Consider the following 18,807-nt stretch of genomic DNA (forward strand, 5'->3'; position numbering starts at 1 on the left):
AAACATAAACCCAACCCCAAACTTTTGAATGGTTCAATATTCAATATATAAAATATATTCAGTTTGTAATGGGTAGTTAAAGCATAACATATTTTTTGAAGATTTTTTGTCAAATGTATATGAATATTTATGATGAAATGTATATTTTAGGTCACCTTTTTGCATTCAATAGTTCTGTTTAAATGGTATTGTGGCAAATTATTTTAAAAAGTATTTTATAATATGAGATGCATGCATAATAATAATAAAAAAAAGCAAAGTGCTGTTTAAAATGTTTTAAAATATATATATATAACATGCCACATTGCAGAACATGCATAAAAACTTCCTAAATGTATTTCTTGTCAACTAGTCATGTGCCATTTACCTCCAGCGTGTTGTTCATTGTAATAATCTGCTGTCTCACAACTCATTAATAGTCAGAGACACAAATAACATTAAAAATCTTGGAAGATTTTTTCCCGCCTCAGTCTTTTCCCATTGAAAATATGTCTTGAGGAAGTATTTCTTGAACTCAAAGTTCTTGGATGTTCGTAGAATAAAAGAATATTTACAACTGACAATGAAAACACAGATGCATGATGACCAACGCAGGTTTAATGCAATATCAGCCGCAAAATTATGCTTTTTTGCCATTGAGATGCATGCATAATAAAAATAAAAAAAGCAAAATGTTGTTTAAAAATGTTTAAAAAATATATAGGCTAACATGCCAAGTACAACTGACAATGAAAACACAGATGCATGATGACCAATGCAGGTTTAATGCAATATCAGCCACAAGATTATGCTTTTTCGCCATTGAGATGCATGCATAATAAAAAAAAAAGCAAAATGCTGTTTAAAAATGTTTAAAAAATATAAAACATGCCAATAACAACTGACAATGAAAACACAGATGCATTATGACCAATGCATGTTTAATGCAATATCAAGTGCAAAAATGCTTTTTCGGCATTAAATAATGAAGCCTTATAATACGAGATGCATGCATAATTTAAAAGAAAAAGCAAAATGCTGTTTAAAAAGGTTTTACATGCCACATCACAGGACATGCCAACTTCCTAAGTGTATTTCTCATCATCTAGTCATGTGCCATTTTCCTCCAGCTTATTTTCAGGCCGTTAAATTGACTTCTGTAAACCGTAGTAAATCCCGTTGCCTGATTTGCTTGAAGTGAGGGAGTTTTCTTCTCCTCGTCCAGAACACCAGCAGGTGTCACTGTGATGTTAAACCGGGGACGTGCGAGTCTGTTCGGCAAGGTCACAGAATGATGGAACATGAAAAAAAGAACGAGACACTTTATTGATGCGGGAAAGCATAAGAGGGCAGAACCATCTGAACCGAGGGCAACAACGAGTCGAACAACCCTGTCCGTGCGGTCGAGGGACTATTTGTGAAGTTAAATCATTCAAACCTTTTCATTTGAAAGCCGAAAGGGCAGTGCCTGATGAGGGATTTATTTGGGCAAAAGAGCAGAGGCTGTTGTGCAATAAGACAACATAAGTGTTGAGTTCTCCTGCGATGAAAGCCTTTTGAATTATGCAACAATCCATTACTGTGGCATCGCCGGGTTGTTGAACCTTAATCTCATCTCTTATTAAGCTCTCGTGTTGTTTAGACAGTGGGTCACCACAGTAAATGTTTATACGAAATCATATTCAAACTGTGGCTTTTGTCCTTCATATTATTCTTCATGTAGCTTTGGATAACAGCCCAGCTTTCAAAATCAGAAACAAAATTCATGTTTCAGTCCACAAATACCATCATATCTTTTTCATTCATTTTTAATACAAGATGTTTCTTCAGGAAGGCATCAGATTGCAGTCTCGTATAGTGAGATTCAAAGGTGCCTCATTCTTCTTCAGTTGAGCATGAAACATCAAATAAAATAATAGTTAAACTTCTCCAGACTTTTGGGGTCTGTGTTTTAGCTGGTTTGCCCCTGCTGGTATATTCCTGTAACTACACCATCCCGACCCAAAAAGCATCTTTCACCATTTACTGCAATTTAAAAATATCTGTGTATTTTATGACAACATTTACTAGAAGTTTTTTTTTTTCATTTTTTTTTTTTTTTTCATTGACTGATTCTTTTTTTGTAGAACGATTAGAGCGTGAAATGGGTTTGCTTGTTTTATATTGTCTGCGGCTGATATGTGGTAATTTTATTCTGGCTTTCTGTTTTAGCAACTTATCCCCTATGTAGAGGATGACAGCTCTAAACTGGACGACCGAATGGCCAATCAAACGCGTGCATCCAGCGAGGAGAGGAGAGAAGTACTGGAAGTTAATAAGGTTAGAAAAGCTCATTTTTGACAGATGCTTTGGATTTATATATGCAAATGCTTAAGAGTCTATGATTGGATCATTATTGCAGTCATTTTTATGTTTGTATCATGTAATATGTTTGGGTTACACTTTATTTGGTAACACTTTATTTTACAGTGTCCTTGTTACATATGTTACATGTACTTACCATAGTAATAACAGTAAATAATGCATAATTACATGCAACTAACCCTCAACCAAATCCTAACCCTACCCTAACCCTATAGTAAGTACATGTAGTTGCTTAATATTACTCAGTACTTAAATATATAATTACACTGTAACAATGACACCTTAAAATAAAGTGTAACCCTTTATTATATAATTACACTGTAACAATGACACATTAAAATAAAGTGTAACCCTTTATTTTAAGGAGTCATTGTTACAGTGTAATTATATATTTAAGTACTGAGTAATATTAAGCAACTACATGTACTTACTATAGGGTTAGGGTAGGGTTAGGATTAGGTTGAGGGTTAGTTGCATGTAATTATGCATAATTTACTGGTATTACTATGGTAAGTACATGTGACATACGTAACAAGGACACTGTAAAATTAAGTGTTATCCATATATAAAGTTGTTGGCATGTGCTGGAGAAGACTTTACAGAGTTCTGGACTCTTGCATTGTCAATACAGGATCTTGACCAAAAATGTATGCACCTTTTGATGGAAATAACATCCCAACTTTATTTCCATCAAGACGTGATCTCCTGAAGAGATCTCCTTCAGAATCCATGTTTATAGTGTCCTTTAACATGGAATGCAATGATATATCTGCAAAATAAAGAAGCCATAGTATTTGAAAACCAACCTGATGACTCTCTGCCAAGGATTTTATGACTTTTTTGCAGTAAAAGCTAAATGATCTGGCCCTAACAGGGCAGTGTTTTTTCTGCTCTCCTCTCTGCCATTGAGTCGGCCTTATTAAAAACTGCAGCGTGCTCATGAAAGGCAGTCGGCGCGGAAATGCTCATGCGACGAGGGCCCTGGAGGTTTTCGCCGGCCAAATAGCCAGCTGCAAATAACACGCTGGATGAGGAAACCATGTTGGGGGAATAAAGGTTGACAAACTCAGGGGAGGTCAAGGTTGCGTCAGAATGTGGAGCGCAGATGTGTTTCAGCTCTCCAGCATCTGCCTGCGCAGCATTTACATGTTCTTCTCTGATGGTCACAGGACATGAAAGTAAACAGATAAAATATTCAGCTTTTTTTAGGAAGTGTTTTATTTTTATTATTTTTGATTTATTTTAATATATTCTCTTCACCCAAGCAGACAGAGAGTTTATTGGCGTGGCTACTCAGTTTGGGGCGTGGCTACTGTAGCAGACGGAGAGTTTGGGGCGTGGTTACTGAGTTTGGGGCGTGGCTACTGTAGCAGACGGAGAGTTTGGGGCGTGGCTACTGTAGCAGACGAAGAGTTTGGGGAGTGGTTACTGTAGCAGACGGAGAGTTTGGGGCGTGGCTACTGTAGCAGATGTAGAGTTTGGGGCGTGGTTACTGAATTTGGGGCATGGCTTCTGTGGCAGATGGAGAGTTTGGGGCGTGGTTACTGAGTTTGGGGCGTGGCTTCTGTTGCAGATGGAGAGTTTGGGGCGTGGCTTCTGTAGCAGATGGAGAGTTTGGGGCGTGGCTTCTGTAGCAGACAGAGAGTTTGGGGCGTGGCTTCTGTAGCAGACAGAGAGTTTGGGGCGTGGCTTCTGTAGCAGATGGAGAGTTTGGGGCGTGGCTTCTGTAGCAGACAGATAGTTTGGGGCGTGGCTTCTATAGCAGATGGAGAGTTTGGGGCGTGGCTTCTGTAGCAGATGGAGAGTCTGCGGCGTGGCTTCTGTAGCAGACGGAGAGTTTGGGGCATGGCTACTGTAGCAGATGTAGAGTTTGGGGCGTGGCTTCTGTAGCAGATGGAGAGTTTGGGGCGTGGTTACTGAGTTTGGGGCATGGCTTCTGTAGCAGATGTAGAGTTTGGGGCGTGGCTTCTGTAGCAGACAGAGAGTTTGGGGCGTGGCTTCTGTAGCAGACAGAGAGTTTGGGGCGTGGCTTCTGTAGCAGATGGAGAGTTTGGGGCGTGGCTTCTGTAGCAGACAGATAGTTTGGGGCGTGGCTTCTGTAGCAGACAGATAGTTTGGGGCGTGGCTTCTGTAGCAGACGGAGAGTTTGGGGCATGGCTACTGTAGCAGATGTAGAGTTTGGGGCGTGGCTTCTGTAGCAGATGGAGAGTTTGGGGCGTGGTTACTGAGTTTGGGGCATGGCTTCTGTAGCAGATGTAGAGTTTGGGGCGTGGCTTCTGTAGCAGATGGAGAGTTTGGGGCGTGGTTACTGAGTTTGGGGCATGGCTTCTGTAGCAGACGGAGAGTTTGGGGCATGGCTACTGTAGCAGATGTAGAGTTTGGGGCGTGGCTTCTGTAGCAGATGGAGAGTTTGGGGCGTGGTTACTGAGTTTGGGGCATGGCTACTTTAGCAGATGTAGAGTTTGGGGCGTGGCTTCTGTAGCAGATGGAGAGTTTGGGGCGTGGTTACTGAGTTTGGGGCATGGCTTCTGTAGCAGATGGAGAGTTTGGGGCGTGGCTTCTGTAGCAGATGGAGAGTTTGGGGCGTGGCTTCTGTAGCAGATGGAGAGTTTGGGGCTTGGCTTCTGTAGCAGATAGAGAGTTTGGGGCGTGGCTTCTGTAGCAGATGGAGAGTTTGGGGCGTGGTTACTGAGTTCGGGGCATGGCTTCTGTATCAGGCGGAGAGTTTGGGGCGTGGCTTCTGTAGCAGATGGAGAGTTTGAGGCGTGGTTACTAAATTTGGGGCATGGCTTCTGTAGCAGACGGAGCGTTTGGGGCGTGGCTTCTGTAGCAGGCAGAGAGTTTGGGGCGTGGCTTCGGTAGCAGACAGAGTTTGGGGCGTGGCTTCTGTAGCAGACAGAGTTTGGGCGTGGTTACTGAGTTTGGGGCATGGCTTCTGTAGCAGACTGAGCGTTTGGGGCGTGGCTTCTGTAGCAGACTGAGCGTTTGGGGCCTGGCTTCTGTAGCAGACAGAGTTTGGGGCGTGGCTTCTGTAGCAGACAGAGTTTGGGCGTGGTTACTTTGTTTGGGGCATGGCTTCTGTAGCAGATGGAGAGTTTGGGGCGTGGATTCTGTAGCAGGCAGAGAATTTGGGGCGTGGCTACTGTAGCAGATGGAGAGTTTGAGGCATGGCTGCTGAGTTTGGGGCGTGGCTACTGTAGCAGACAGAGAGTTTGGGGCATGGTTACTGAGTTTGGGGCGTGGCTACTGTAGCAGATGTAGAGTTTGGGGCGTGGTTACTGAGTTTGGGGCGTGGCTACTGTAGCAGACGGAGAGTTTGGGGCGTGGCTTCTGTAGCAGGCGGAGAGTAATTAAACATCAGTTTGGGAATGCTTGGACCAATGGATAAATTGATGGATTATTTTTATGCTTGTGCACATGATTTATATAAACGTGGTATAAAGGATGATGGAAGGACGGATAGACAGATGAATGCAGAGAAAGAACGGTACAGTAATGAATGGACTGATGGATGAACAGGCAGATAGACATCAGCTTGAACGAACAAACGGCCACATGCATGAAAGTAATGAGACCATGTATGGATGATTGAAAATTAGCACTCAGGTCAGTTTGTTGAATCATAATGGAGACCGGGCTGTCTGACTCATCCCATTGTGGGCTAGGTTGCGCATTTTAATAGAGTCATGCCATTGTCTTGCTGATTGAGTGCCGTCATTTGCTTTGCCAATGGAGCTCAGGCTTGATTTAGTGAATCCTTTATCACTGTTGGAGCTCCAACAAGTTGGTGAAGTTGTGGAGAGATGTATAGCGCGAGTATGGTAATGTCCCGCTGCTTTATGGGACGTTCCGTCACTGAATGATTGCCCTGCTCTCGTTATCTGTCGATTGGGGTAATTGCTGTTTGTCAGAGTCCAGGCTGAATAATGGACTTGCAATCTCGAGCGGCCTTCATCACCGCGACCGATCTGTCTTCGCACATCTTGTATGTGTTCTGGAGAGTTTTATTGTACCTTTCATTAGCAGCATAACAATATTGGCTTTGCTTTCCTTCGTTTTTCAAATCTCCCTGGTGTACTGTAGGACTGTTCACAACAAGAACTATTAGGATATTAACATCCACATCAAAACACGGCAATATTCTGTTTATTATAAGCACATAATGCAGTTACGTCGTCTGCCACTTTAAGTGCTCAAGCTCTTTAAACTCTGATGTTTTTATCATTCATCAGCTGGAACAAAAAAATGGCCCTGAAAGTAATTCAAACGTGTCGTTCCTCTGTGTTGTTATCGTTATGGTTGTGGTGAGGATATTTTCTATTAGAAATAGACTATTTTCATAGAATTAGAGTGATTATTAAAGAGGTTCTTTTTACAAGGTCTTGATGTTGTGTTCAGGCTCTACTAGAACAGGTTTTCCTGCTTGAATGTTGATTATTTTCCTCATATTCTCCATTGTTGCGGCTCCTCTCTTCCCAGTCTGTCAGTAACGCTCTGTTTAGTTCCTGTCTCTATGAAGCCTCTCCTCCTGAAAAGCACACTGTGCTCTGATTGGTCGGCTGGAGCAGTGTGTTGTGAATGGTCGAGTGCTTTGAGCATGTTTGGGAAATGTCCCGCCCCTTCCCATAACCGCCAGTTTCAACCATAGACTGTAAAAAAAATGTCCGTGACGGTTTCTTGGTTTCTTAAGAGCATTTTTGAAGCCCAAAGTGGGCGGAGCCGGCCGTCGCCATCTTGGTAACACGTCACCGCGCGTCATTCCTGGATAACAGAAAATCGGCAAAGGGGCGGATTACGCTAACAGACAGCAGACAAACTGCTAGTAGTGACAGCAGTGGCAATCCACCTGTCACTCAAGTGGCCACGCCCTTAATTATGCAGAACTTTAAGGTTTAATATAATTTAAATGGATGAGTTATAAAAAAATTCACCCCCCTCACAGTTGTCATGAAGTGCAAAATTAGCTATATAGACCAAAACCACTTTTTGTACCAGGCTGTAAACATATTTTTTTTCTTTCTAAAGTTGGGCATTTTAACATGTGGGTCTATGGGATTGACTCTCTTCTGCAGCCGGTCTCTAGTGGCCAGTCGATGAACTGCAGTTTAAGTCACTTCAGTGTTAGATTCAAGAGAGAGACCGGTAGATTGCCGCTTGGTTTCAACACACTACTAACTAACTCAACCAGGCCCCGCCCCTTTATTCTGCGTATGAATTATTATAATGAGGAATATTGTGACGTGTTCGTTCCCTGAAGAATCTCGAGACTACAATGGAGGCGTTTCAGGAGTTCAGAAACACTGACACTGATATAGAGAAGAACTGGAGCTTTTTCCTGCTCGAACAGCAACATTACACACTAAAGAAAGAAAATTTAACATGTAAATCTAAACAGGTCCTTTCCAGTTGTAGTAAGCAGCCCTTAATTGAATGCGGATTTTAGTCTCACCGAAATTCCAGTGCAATTTAGAGTGGAAACAAAGGCGCAAGAGAAGTAAACAAACGCTGGCCTGAAATATGCATCGTTTGACTCTAGAGCATAATTTACAGCAAGCCTGTCATCTCTCCCCTCTTCTTGACTCTATAATGCTCTGCTGTGAAAGTCCCGGGCCCCTGAGGGCCCTCAGATGTGTGAGGCCATCCAGAGGTCCGCTGTAGTCGAGGCGCTGTCAGCTCATCCGGGCCGGAGCTTTGATTGAACACTTCTCTCACTGTTAATATATTCCTGTCACAGCCCATTAAGAAGGCCTTGGAGAGACGGCTGCTCTCATTTATTCTCCACCACTCTCTTTTCCCCCTCTCCTTGCACTCTTTCTTCCTCGCTCGCCCCCCTTTTCGATGTTTTTTTTTAATACCCTGTTAATTACCCCGTCTGTCCTCTTTATTCAAATGAGAAAGTGAGAAATGTGAGGAGAATGTTTGTGTTTTCGAATAGGCCTCTCAGAAGGCAGAGACCGTGAGCGTAATCAACAGCGGTACAGCGTTTACTGTTATCTCTGAGCCGGAGCCGAGGGTGTGTGTGTGTGTGTGTAGCCGTGCTTTGATAAACACACGCTGCAACTGTAATGAGGCGGGTTCAGAGGAGACAGTCCTCCCTGTACACACACACACACACACACACACACACACACACACACACACACACACACACACACACACTCACTCACTCACTCACTCACACACACACACACACACACACACACACACTCACACACTCACACACACTCACACTCACTCACTCACTCACTCACTCACTCACTCACTCACTCACTCACTCACTCACTCACTCACTCACTCACTCACACACACACACACACACACACACACACACACACACACACACACACACACACACACACACACTCACTCACTCACTCACTCACTCACTCACTCACTCACTCACTCACTCTCACACACATACACCCACACACACACACTCTCTCTCTCTCTCTCTCACTCACTTACTCACTCACTCTTACACACACACACACACACACTCACTCACACACTCACTCACTCACTGACTCACTCACTCACTCACTCACTCACTCACTCACTCACTCACTCACTCACTCACTCACTCACACACACACACACACACACACACACTCTCTCACACATACATATACACTCACTCACTCACTCACTCACTCACACACACACACACACACACACACACACACACTCACACACACACACACACACACACACACACACACTCACACACACACACACACACACACACACACACACATAAACACACACACACACACACACACACACACTCACTCACTCACTCACTCACTCACTCACTCACTCACTCACTCACTCACTCACTCACTCACTCACTCTCACACATACACCCACACACACACTCTCTCTCTCTCTCTCTCTCTCTCTCTCACTCACTTACTCACTCACTCTTACACACACACACACACACACACACACACACACACACACACACACACACACACACACACACACACACACACACTCAGTTCTCCACATGATTAGTCATTCATATGTCCTCCATTAGCGCAAGTTATAATTGGTGCTCGTGGGGTCAGAGAGGAATCCCAGCATGCTTTGGGAAAGGTGACATGTACAAACTGGAAAACATCTATCAGCGGTTCGTCGCTCTTCAGGTGCTGTTTGTTCTCCTATTGGTGCTTTGCACCAGTGCACGAGTAATTAGATTAGTTATTCATGCAATGGTTGTGTTAACATTTAAACAACAAATTAAAGCCACTCAGGGTCTCAGTCTAATGTTAGTGTGTTGTGAGATACTATTATGGTTTTATTCGTATTTTCATTTGAGTTATTTTTACAATGTTTTTGACATTTTTAGTGGTTTTTATATATGTCTGCACTACTCTTCAAAAGTTTGGGGTCGGTGAGATTTCATATTGTTTTTTTTTCTTCATTCTTCATTTTTTTTTACATGAAAAATACAGTAAATACAGTAAAATTTTGAGAAATATTATTATAATGTAATTCAGCTGTTTTCTATGTGAATATACAGTAAAGTGTAATGTATTCCTGTGATCAAAGCTGAATGTTCATCATCATTACTCCAGTCTTCAGTGTCACATGATCCTTCAGAAATCACTCTAATATGAGGATTTGATGATCAAGAAACATTTATGATTATTATCAGAGTTGAAAACTGTTGTGTACAATTCTCTGATGAATAGACAGTTCAAAAGAACAGCATTTATTTAAAATATTATATTTTCTGAGATTATAAATGTCTTTACTGTAACTTTTGATCAGTTTAACTCATCCTCGATGAATAAAAGTATTGATTTATTTTTTCTTTCTCCCAAAAATAAAATTATAATTCTTACTGACCCCAAACTATTGACCGGTAGTGTTTAATGTTACAAAAGCTTTAGATTTCAGATAAATGCTGTTCTTTTGAACTTTATATTCATCAAAGCATCATGAGATAAAAATGTAAAAAACTGTTTTCAACACTGATAATAATAATCATAAGTGTTTCTTGATCATCAAATCCTCATATTAGAGTGATTTCTGAAGGATCATGTGACACTGAAGACTGGAGTAATGATGTTGAACATTCAGCTTTGATCACAGGAATAAATTACACTTTACTGTATATTCACATAGAAAACAGCTGATTTACATAGTAATAATATTTCACATTATTACTGTTTTTGTTTGTATTTTTAATCAAATAAATGCAGCCTTGGTGAGCAGAAGAGACTTCTTTAAAAACATTAAAAATCTCACTGACCCCAAACTTTTGAACGGTAGTGTATATTTTTATTTCAGCTAACGTTACTTCAAGTACAGAAAATGTTCTTATGGTTTTAGTTTGAGTTTTGGTTTACAGTAATAACTCGAACAGGAAAACATTAGGAAAAGAGGATTATTTCCTCATAGTTCTGAGGTCCTCAGTCTCTCTCCCTCATGTTGTCTTCAGAGAGCCAGAGAGAGCCTCTTCTGTTACTAAAAGCTCTTCACTGTATCAGATTATACAGAATCATCTTCCATAACTGCTCAAATATGATCCGACTCCGCTCCGACTCCTCTTGTGTTTGTGCTCCTCCTGGCCCATTACCTGTGAGGGAATGTGATTCCTCGGCCAGATCCCGAGTTTTCCTCTTTTCCCCATAAGAGTTACATCTCGCTCACTCTCGGCTCTAAACTGGAATCACTGCGTCAGATTTCTGTTGCTCATCTCCCGTTTCTCCTGTCTGGAACATCCGGATGCGGAAAAGCCTGACAGAATGACCTTCTTTCACACAATCCCTTCTTTCATTGTTCCTTCCTTCCTTCTTCCTTCCTTCCTTCCTTCCTTCCTTCCTTCCTTCCTTCCTTCCTTCCTTCCTTCCTTCCTTCCTTCCTTCCTTCCTTCCTTCCTTCTTTCCTTTCTTTTTCCTTCCTTCCTTCCTTCCTTCCTTCCTTCCTTCCTTCCTTCCTTCCTTCCTTCCTTCCTTCCTTCTTTCCTTTCTTTTTCCTTCCTTCCTTCCTTCCTTCCTTCCTTCCTTCCTTCCTTCCTTCCTTCCTTCCTTTTTCCTTCCTTCCTTTTTCCTTTCTTTCTTTCTTTCTTTTCTTTCTTTCTTTCTTTCTTTCTTTCTTTCTTTCTTTCTTTCTTTCTTTCTTTCTTTCTTTCTTTCTTTCTTTCATTCTTTCTTTCTTGTTCCCTCCTTCCTTCCTTTCGTTTTCCTTCCTTCCTTTCTTCCTTCTTTTTTCTTTCTTTCTTTCTTTCTTTCTTTCTTTCTTTCTTTCTTTCTTTCTTTCTTTCTTTCTTTCTTTCTTTCTTTCTTTCTTTCTTTTTCCTTCCTTCCTTCCTTCCTTCCTTTTTCCCTCCTTCCTTTCTTTCGTTTTCCTTCCTTCCTTTCTTCCTTCTTTTTTCTTTCTTTCTTTCTTTCTTTTTCTTTCTTTCTTTCTTTCTTTCTTTCTTTCTTTCTTTCTTTCTTTCTTTCTTTCTTTCTTTCTTTCTTTCTTTCTTTCTTTCTTTTTCCTTCCTTCCTTCCTTCCTTCCTTTTTCCCTCCTTCCTTTCTTTCTTTTTCCTTCCTTCCTTCTTTCCTTCCTTTCTTTTTCCTTCCTTCCTTCCTTCCTTCCTTCCTTCCTTCCTTCCTTCCTTCCTTCCTTCCTTTTTCTTTCTTTCTTTCTTTCTTTCTTTCTTTCTTTCTTTCTTTCTTTCTTTCTTTCTTTCTTTCTTTCTTTCTTTCTTTCTTTCTTTCTTTCTTTCTTTCGTTTTCCTTCCTTCCTTCTTTCCTTTCTTTTTCCTTCCTTCCTTCCTTCCTTCCTTCCTTCCTTTCTTTTTCCTTCCTTCCTTCCTTCCTTCCTTCCTTCCTTCCTTCCTTCCTTCCTTCCTTCCTTCCTTCCTTCCTTCCTTCCTTCCTTCCTTCCTTTTTCTTTCTTTCTTTCTTTCTTTCTTTCTTTCTTTCTTTCTTTCTTTCTTTCTTTCTTTCTTTCTTTCTTTCTTTCTTTCTTTCTTTCCTTCCTTCCTTCCTTCCTTCCTTCCTTCCTTCCTTCCTTTTTTCTTTCTTTCTTTCTTCCTTCCTTCCTTCCTTCCTTTTTTCTTTCTTTCTTTCTTTCTTTCTTTCTTTCTTTCTTTCTTTCTTTCTTTCTTTCTTTCTTTCTTTCTTTCTTTCTTTCTCTCTCTCTCTCTCTCTCTCTCTCTCTCTCTCTCTCTCTCTCTCTCTCTCACTCTCTCACTCTCTCTCTCCCTCTCTCTCCCTCTCTCTCTCTCTCTCTCCCCCTCTCTCTCTCTCTCTCTCTCTCTCTCTCTCCCTCTCTCTCTCTCTCTCTCCCCCCCTCTCTCTCTCTCTTTTCTTTCTCCTCCCTCCTCCAGCGTCTGCTTCGTTTCTCCATCAATCCTGCCTCCACTCCCACTGGTCCCAGTCACACAACACACTGTTTATCCCAAAACCCAAACCTCTCTTTGAAGATCTGATGAACTTCTCAACCCGAACATCGTGTGTTTAATTGAGTTTAGGTTCTTGTTTATGAAGTGCTCTAGTGGAACCAAAATAATGAGCGTTTGAGAGAGGAAAGGAGATCATTTGCAAGTAGATCGGTTTATGTTAATTCAGCAGACGGCCCACGTGTGTGTGTGTGTGTGTGTGTGTGTGTGTGTGTGTGTGCGTGAGTGTGTGTGTGCGTGAGTGTGTGTGTGCGTGAGTGTGTGTGTGTGTGAGTGTGTGTGAGTGTGAGTGTGTGTGTGTGTGTGTGTGTGTGTGTGTGTGTGTGTGTGTGTTTATGATCTCAGATGGAGTGGGCAGGGAATGGTCATGAACGTTTGATACAAGCACTGTAAACTGAGGAACAATAGCCAGCTAAATCAATATCTGGTGTTGAGAGACTGTAAAACACTGGAGATCAATGGAGACGGCCGGCAATACATTTGTCAGCATTTCAGTGTAATTATATATTTAAGCACTGAGTAATATTAACCAACTACATGTACTTACTTAGTGTGTGTATGATCGGCTCTAGTCTTATCCCTCCGTCTCTCTGTGCATTATGGGGTTCTTGGTCCCTTTGGAAAGTGTTGGAGGATCCTGCACACACAGCATGCAGTGTAAGTGACTTGAACTGAAGATTTGTCTTCAGAAAATGGAAAAAAGTTGCATTTTTGAGCCGCCTTTCAGAGGCTCTGCTGTCTCGTCATCATGTCTGAAGGTTCTTGTTGAAGTTGTGCAGTCACTCATCATTTACTGCATTCTTGCCATCAGCAGTCTTCTCGTGTAACACACACACACACACACACACACGCACGCACACACTTACACAGGGCCATCTGGCTTCAGCTTTGATCAGAATAAAGTGCTGATGAAGCGAGTTCAGTTTTTGGATGTTCAGCGACGGCATTAATGCCAAAACACACTGTCCACATCATTTACTCTGCAGGAGACGACAGGCGAGAGTCAGCGCTAACTCACTGAACACTCTCTCTTTGAGTTGTGTTCGTTCATTCATTCTTTATTTATTATTTTTATTATTTCATGTTATTATTTTTTTTACATTTATTTTTATTTATTTATTTTATTCTATTGTTTCATTATTTTATATTGTTTTATTTTTAGTCTATTTTTATTTTTTTCATTATTTTATTGTAATATTTTTTATTTTTTTTTTCATTATTTTATTGTAATATTTTTTTTTTTCATTATTTTATATTGTTTTATTTTTATTCTATTTTTATTCTATTTTTTATTCTATTTTTATAATTTTATTTTTCATTATTTTAAGATATTTAATTTAATTTTTAATTACATTTTTTCCCCCATTATTTTATATAATTTTTTTATTAAATTTAACAGTCAGTCCTTTCTCACTTTCATGACATGAAAAAAAAACTAAAAAAACATTTAGTTTGTCAAAATCACTGAAAGTGGTAGTCTTATCTGATATATATATATATATATTAGAAACCAATAAAAACTGCAACTGACCTCTATGAAAAAAGAGCAGCTTTGAGATTTTCATAATTACTAATCATCTTATTCTGCACAGGGATCATATGATCATCCAGAAACACAGATTGTGAAACTCATGATGCCAGAATGTCCAGTTTAAAGCTAAAGGTTGAGGTTTCCCGAGTCCTGAAATAAATAAGCAGAGCTCCATGTTTGCGTTAGAGATGTTGACGTCACCTGAGAATACTAGAATAACTGAAGCGATTCGAGAGACACGAAGGCGGATTATCAGCCGAGGTTCACAGCTTTTAAAATGAAGACCTGAAAAAGTGTTTCTTAACTGTTTAATGGTTCTCTAATAAACATGCATTAAAGCAGTTCTCAGTCACTCTCGTGTGAACTTACCTCAGAGACTCATTTGTGCTTCTCAGGTTCGGATGCTGTGGTTCTTACACACCTCCAGCTGTCACTCAAAACTGTGTGAAACAGCACATTCCAGCAAACCTGAGTTTAATAAGTCCACGTTTGATCAGACACTCTTCCCTCACATTATCAGGGCGGATGCTTTGATCTCGACGAGGGAAGAATCCGGTGAAACCAGACGGCATGTGTGCAACAGGTTTCTCTCTTCTGCAAAAGCTTGTGTTTATAGACCGCAAGTGTGACACACTATTGTTCATTATAGCATTGTTAAAGGGATAGTTCACCCCAAAAGGAAAATTATGTTATTTACTCACCCTCATGGAACACAAAAGAAGACATTTTAATAATTTTTTTTTTGTCCATAGAATGAAAATTAATGGAGTCCGATGTTTTTTTGGGCTCCATTGACTTTCACTGTAAATGCTTTGCAATGACATGCGTAAATCTGTTATTTTTGTGATATTATTATAGTTTTTATTTTTAGATTTTTCATTTTCATTTTAATTTCTGTTAAAGTTTTAAAAATTAGTTTTTGTCATTTTTATGTTTTTTTGTGTAAAATATGTCTATATATTTTTATTAATTCTCTGAAAAGAGAAATACGTGTTAAAAAAAATTATATTTCAGTTAACATTTATTTTATTTCAAGCAGTCCTTTAATAGTCAGAAAACAAGTACATACTAAAGCACTTCATATATAGAACTTTAGAGGTTTCCATTTTATGCATTCATTTCACTTTAATTGATTTTGTTTTAATTCATTTTTAATTTTAATGACATTTTATGAATTAAACAGCTCATGAACATACTTTATCAGTAGAAAAAAAATGAAATGGCCCATTAAACGTGAAAGTATTATGCAATACTTTAAGACATTTCTCCTTAAATGAACCTTTTTGGCATAAAGTGTTCTTTCAAATTGAGTCCAGAACACATTTTTGAAGTCATTTTTGTCTTTTTCAGTTTAGTTTTTTGGATCAATTATTTGGTGTTAATTCCAACTGCATAAATTTAGGCACGGGTGTGTATTTTTTTATTATAATTTTACTATTTCACCCTCATTTCGTTTAATAAATCTACACAATAGTTCCTCTCAGCGCCTTTTGGACAAACACGAACTCATTGAAACCCATTAAAACGGCAATATTTAATCCCAGGGCCATTTCACTATAACATTATGCCATCTTTGTTAATAGGCTTTCCTTCTGTTGGCAAGGCTTCAAAATTAAACTTTATCTACCATTTTTTACCAGATGGAGCCATTTTCTCAGGTTTGGCCTATAAAGCAAATACTCGCTATAAAATACTTTATTCCTTTTTTTCTGCTTCTGCATATTATAGAGCAAATTAGATGCATTATGCAGCTTTAAATATGTGGGTGTTTGGTTTGGAGGTCAGAGTGTGGTTTGTATGTATGTAATAGAAAGTGTGTGTGTGTGTGTGTGTGTGTGTGTGTGTGTGTGTGTGTGTGTGTGTGTGTGTGTGTGTGTGTGTGTGTGTGTGTGTGTGTGTGTGTGTGTGTGTGTGTGTGTGTGTGTGCGCAACTAAATCTTACTTAAAGCTAATTTTTTGAGATATCAACCTTGTTTAGAATTATGGTTTTGATTTTCTAGCGGGTTTAGGGTTCAACATGTTTCATAAAATATATATTTTATATAAAATAATTTTTTAAATAATAAATCGTTTTCATAAACTTTAAACCTCTATAACTTTATTTTGGTATCACTTTTTATAGATATCTAGACTATAGATTACCATTCAAAAATATTTTATTAATACTTGTATTCTGCAATTCTGAGGATGCATTAAATTGATTAAAAATTACAGGAAAGATATTTATAAGTTTAGAAAATGTTTTTTTTTTTCTTCAAATAAATGCAGTTGTTTTGAACTTTCTATTCATCAGAGAATCCTGAGAAATAAAATGTACGATGGTTTCCACAAAAATATTACGCAGCACTGTCTTCAACATTGATAATAATAATGAATATTTCTTGATCATCAAATCATCATATTATTCATGATTTCTGAAGGATCATGTGACACTGAAGACTGGAGTAATGATGCTGAACATTCAGCTTTGATCACAGGAATAAATTACACTTTACTGTTTATTTGTTAAATTGTAATTATATTTTACAATATTACTGTATTTTTTATAAAATAAATGCAGCCTTGGTGAGCAAGAGTGTCAATGTTAAATTAAATTGAAAAGCTGTAATTTACCTTATTAAAGGTTGTTTGGAGAGACTTTTGTTACACAGTCAATTAAGTTTTTTATATATATATATATATATATATATATATTAAAAATGTTATATAATATTTATATAATTAAAGTGTATATTTTATGCTGTGGCTGAAACTATTTCCTTTTTTATCGAGTGAATTTGCAGTACAATTAAATTTCCCTGCAGCATAAAAAAGAAACAAATTGAAACCTGCAAATATATTTGAAATTATGAGAAATTATGAAAAAAAAAAAGAAATATATATATATATACAGTGCAATGCATAAGTGAAGTGAAGGCTATGTGATGATGTGGGGCTATTTTAATTCCAGAGGCCAAGGGAACTTTATCAGGATGCATAGTATCCTAAAAAAAATAAAAATAAATACTTAAAAATAAAAATCTGCCTGCCTCTATGGGAATTTAACATAGGGGTGTACTCACTTATGCACCCTGTATTTTAAGGAAGAACATTTATTTATTTACGATACATTATTCATTCACAAAGAAAATTGGTGTCCTTAAAGGTTGGATTTTTCCTAATTTTTTAAATTAAGGCATTAAGTTCAATTTCCAAAAGATGATTTTTTATTCCTCTTTTTAGTCAACTTTAGCATGGGTGTCTAAACTTATGCATTGCACTGTATATGTGTAAAATAATTGTAATGATGTTGAGTATAGCATGATGTCGCACTGCTTGAAACACCATGTCAGCTCATGTGACATATTAAACACGTGCATCACTGTATATCTCAGTGTTATACACACAGATCAGATGCTTTTCCTCCAGAGCTTTCGGGATTGTTTGTGGGAAGGATTCAGGAAGCCACGCTGGAATAATTCCTCCAGTTTTCATCAGGGTAACTCAACGCAATCCCAGCTGTGGCGAGTCACAGGCTTCATGAATCTCAGGTTTCAGCCGGCGCTCTATTGGATAGCGATCAGGGGACCGTGTTTCCACTAAAACAAGCTGAAGTCACGAGATATTCCCACAATAGAACAAGCTGGAGATGATGAATGCTTAGCGACATGCTGCATTGTCCCAGTGGAAGTGGGCTATTCATTTCAGACGTGTAGACTGCGGCTATATCGGGATCCAGACGGTCAGCAATAACACTCGTTCTCCGCTACAGCATCTAGAGCACTGCTTATGTTTAAGGGGGTAAAGTGTGCCGAGTAAACAGTTCCTGCGCTATTACACGACCAGGGATGGATGAAGCGCATTATTCTCCAGCACTGTTAGAAAGAGAGTCAGTGAGTGACATTTCCCTCTTTAACAAGCTGCTTTTGGCCAGAGAATCTGTCGTGTTTCTGCTGTGTGTGTCCAGCTCAACACTACACTCAAAGATCTTGAAACACATTTCTGTTGGGTCGAAACACAGCCAAACGTCTCGACTTTATCGACTTGCTTTGCCTGTTTTGCTGCTTTATAATGCAAACTTGCTATTTTATCTTAATATCATCATGTAATCATAATAGTTTCACTGCTCTTTACTCTTCTAGTTATTTACATCTCTTGAACCGAAGTCTCAATCTCTCACTTGCACGTTGCAAAATAAGTGGGATATGTTTGATTGATTTGACAACCAATCTGATTCACGAGCAAATGACTCTTCTGAGTCTGTTCGTTCAATGAATCATTTAAAGGGGTGGTATAATGCCCTTTTCACAAGATGTAAAATCAGTCTCTGATGTCCCCAGAGTGTGTGTGTGAAGTTCTAGCTCAAAATACCCCACAGATATTTTTATATAGCATGTTAAAGTCGTCACTTTTTGAGGGTGAGCAAAAACACAGTTTTGTGTCTGTTCCTTTAAATGCAAATGAGCTGCTGCTCCCGGCGCAGGGGGCGGAGCTTCAAGAGCTCGTGTCATTTTACCTCACACACACATGCACTGAACATTTCAAAAACTT

General features: G+C 39.3%; 1 protein-coding gene across 1 annotated transcript in view; it reads left to right on the forward strand.

The window, feature by feature from the left end:
• The window catches only part of med30 (mediator complex subunit 30), a 37,036-nt gene that overhangs the window by 16,950 nt on the left and 1,279 nt on the right, over nt 1-18,807 (forward strand). The window contains exon 5 of the mRNA XM_081377258.1: nt 2,191-2,298. Within this exon, the coding sequence (XP_081233384.1) occupies nt 2,191-2,298 (108 nt within the window). The remainder of the gene's footprint in view (nt 1-2,190; nt 2,299-18,807) is intronic.

Source organism: Scardinius erythrophthalmus (genome assembly GCF_964197995.2).
Source record: "Scardinius erythrophthalmus genome assembly, chromosome: 10".
NCBI classification, from domain to species: Eukaryota; Metazoa; Chordata; class Actinopteri; order Cypriniformes; family Leuciscidae; genus Scardinius; species Scardinius erythrophthalmus.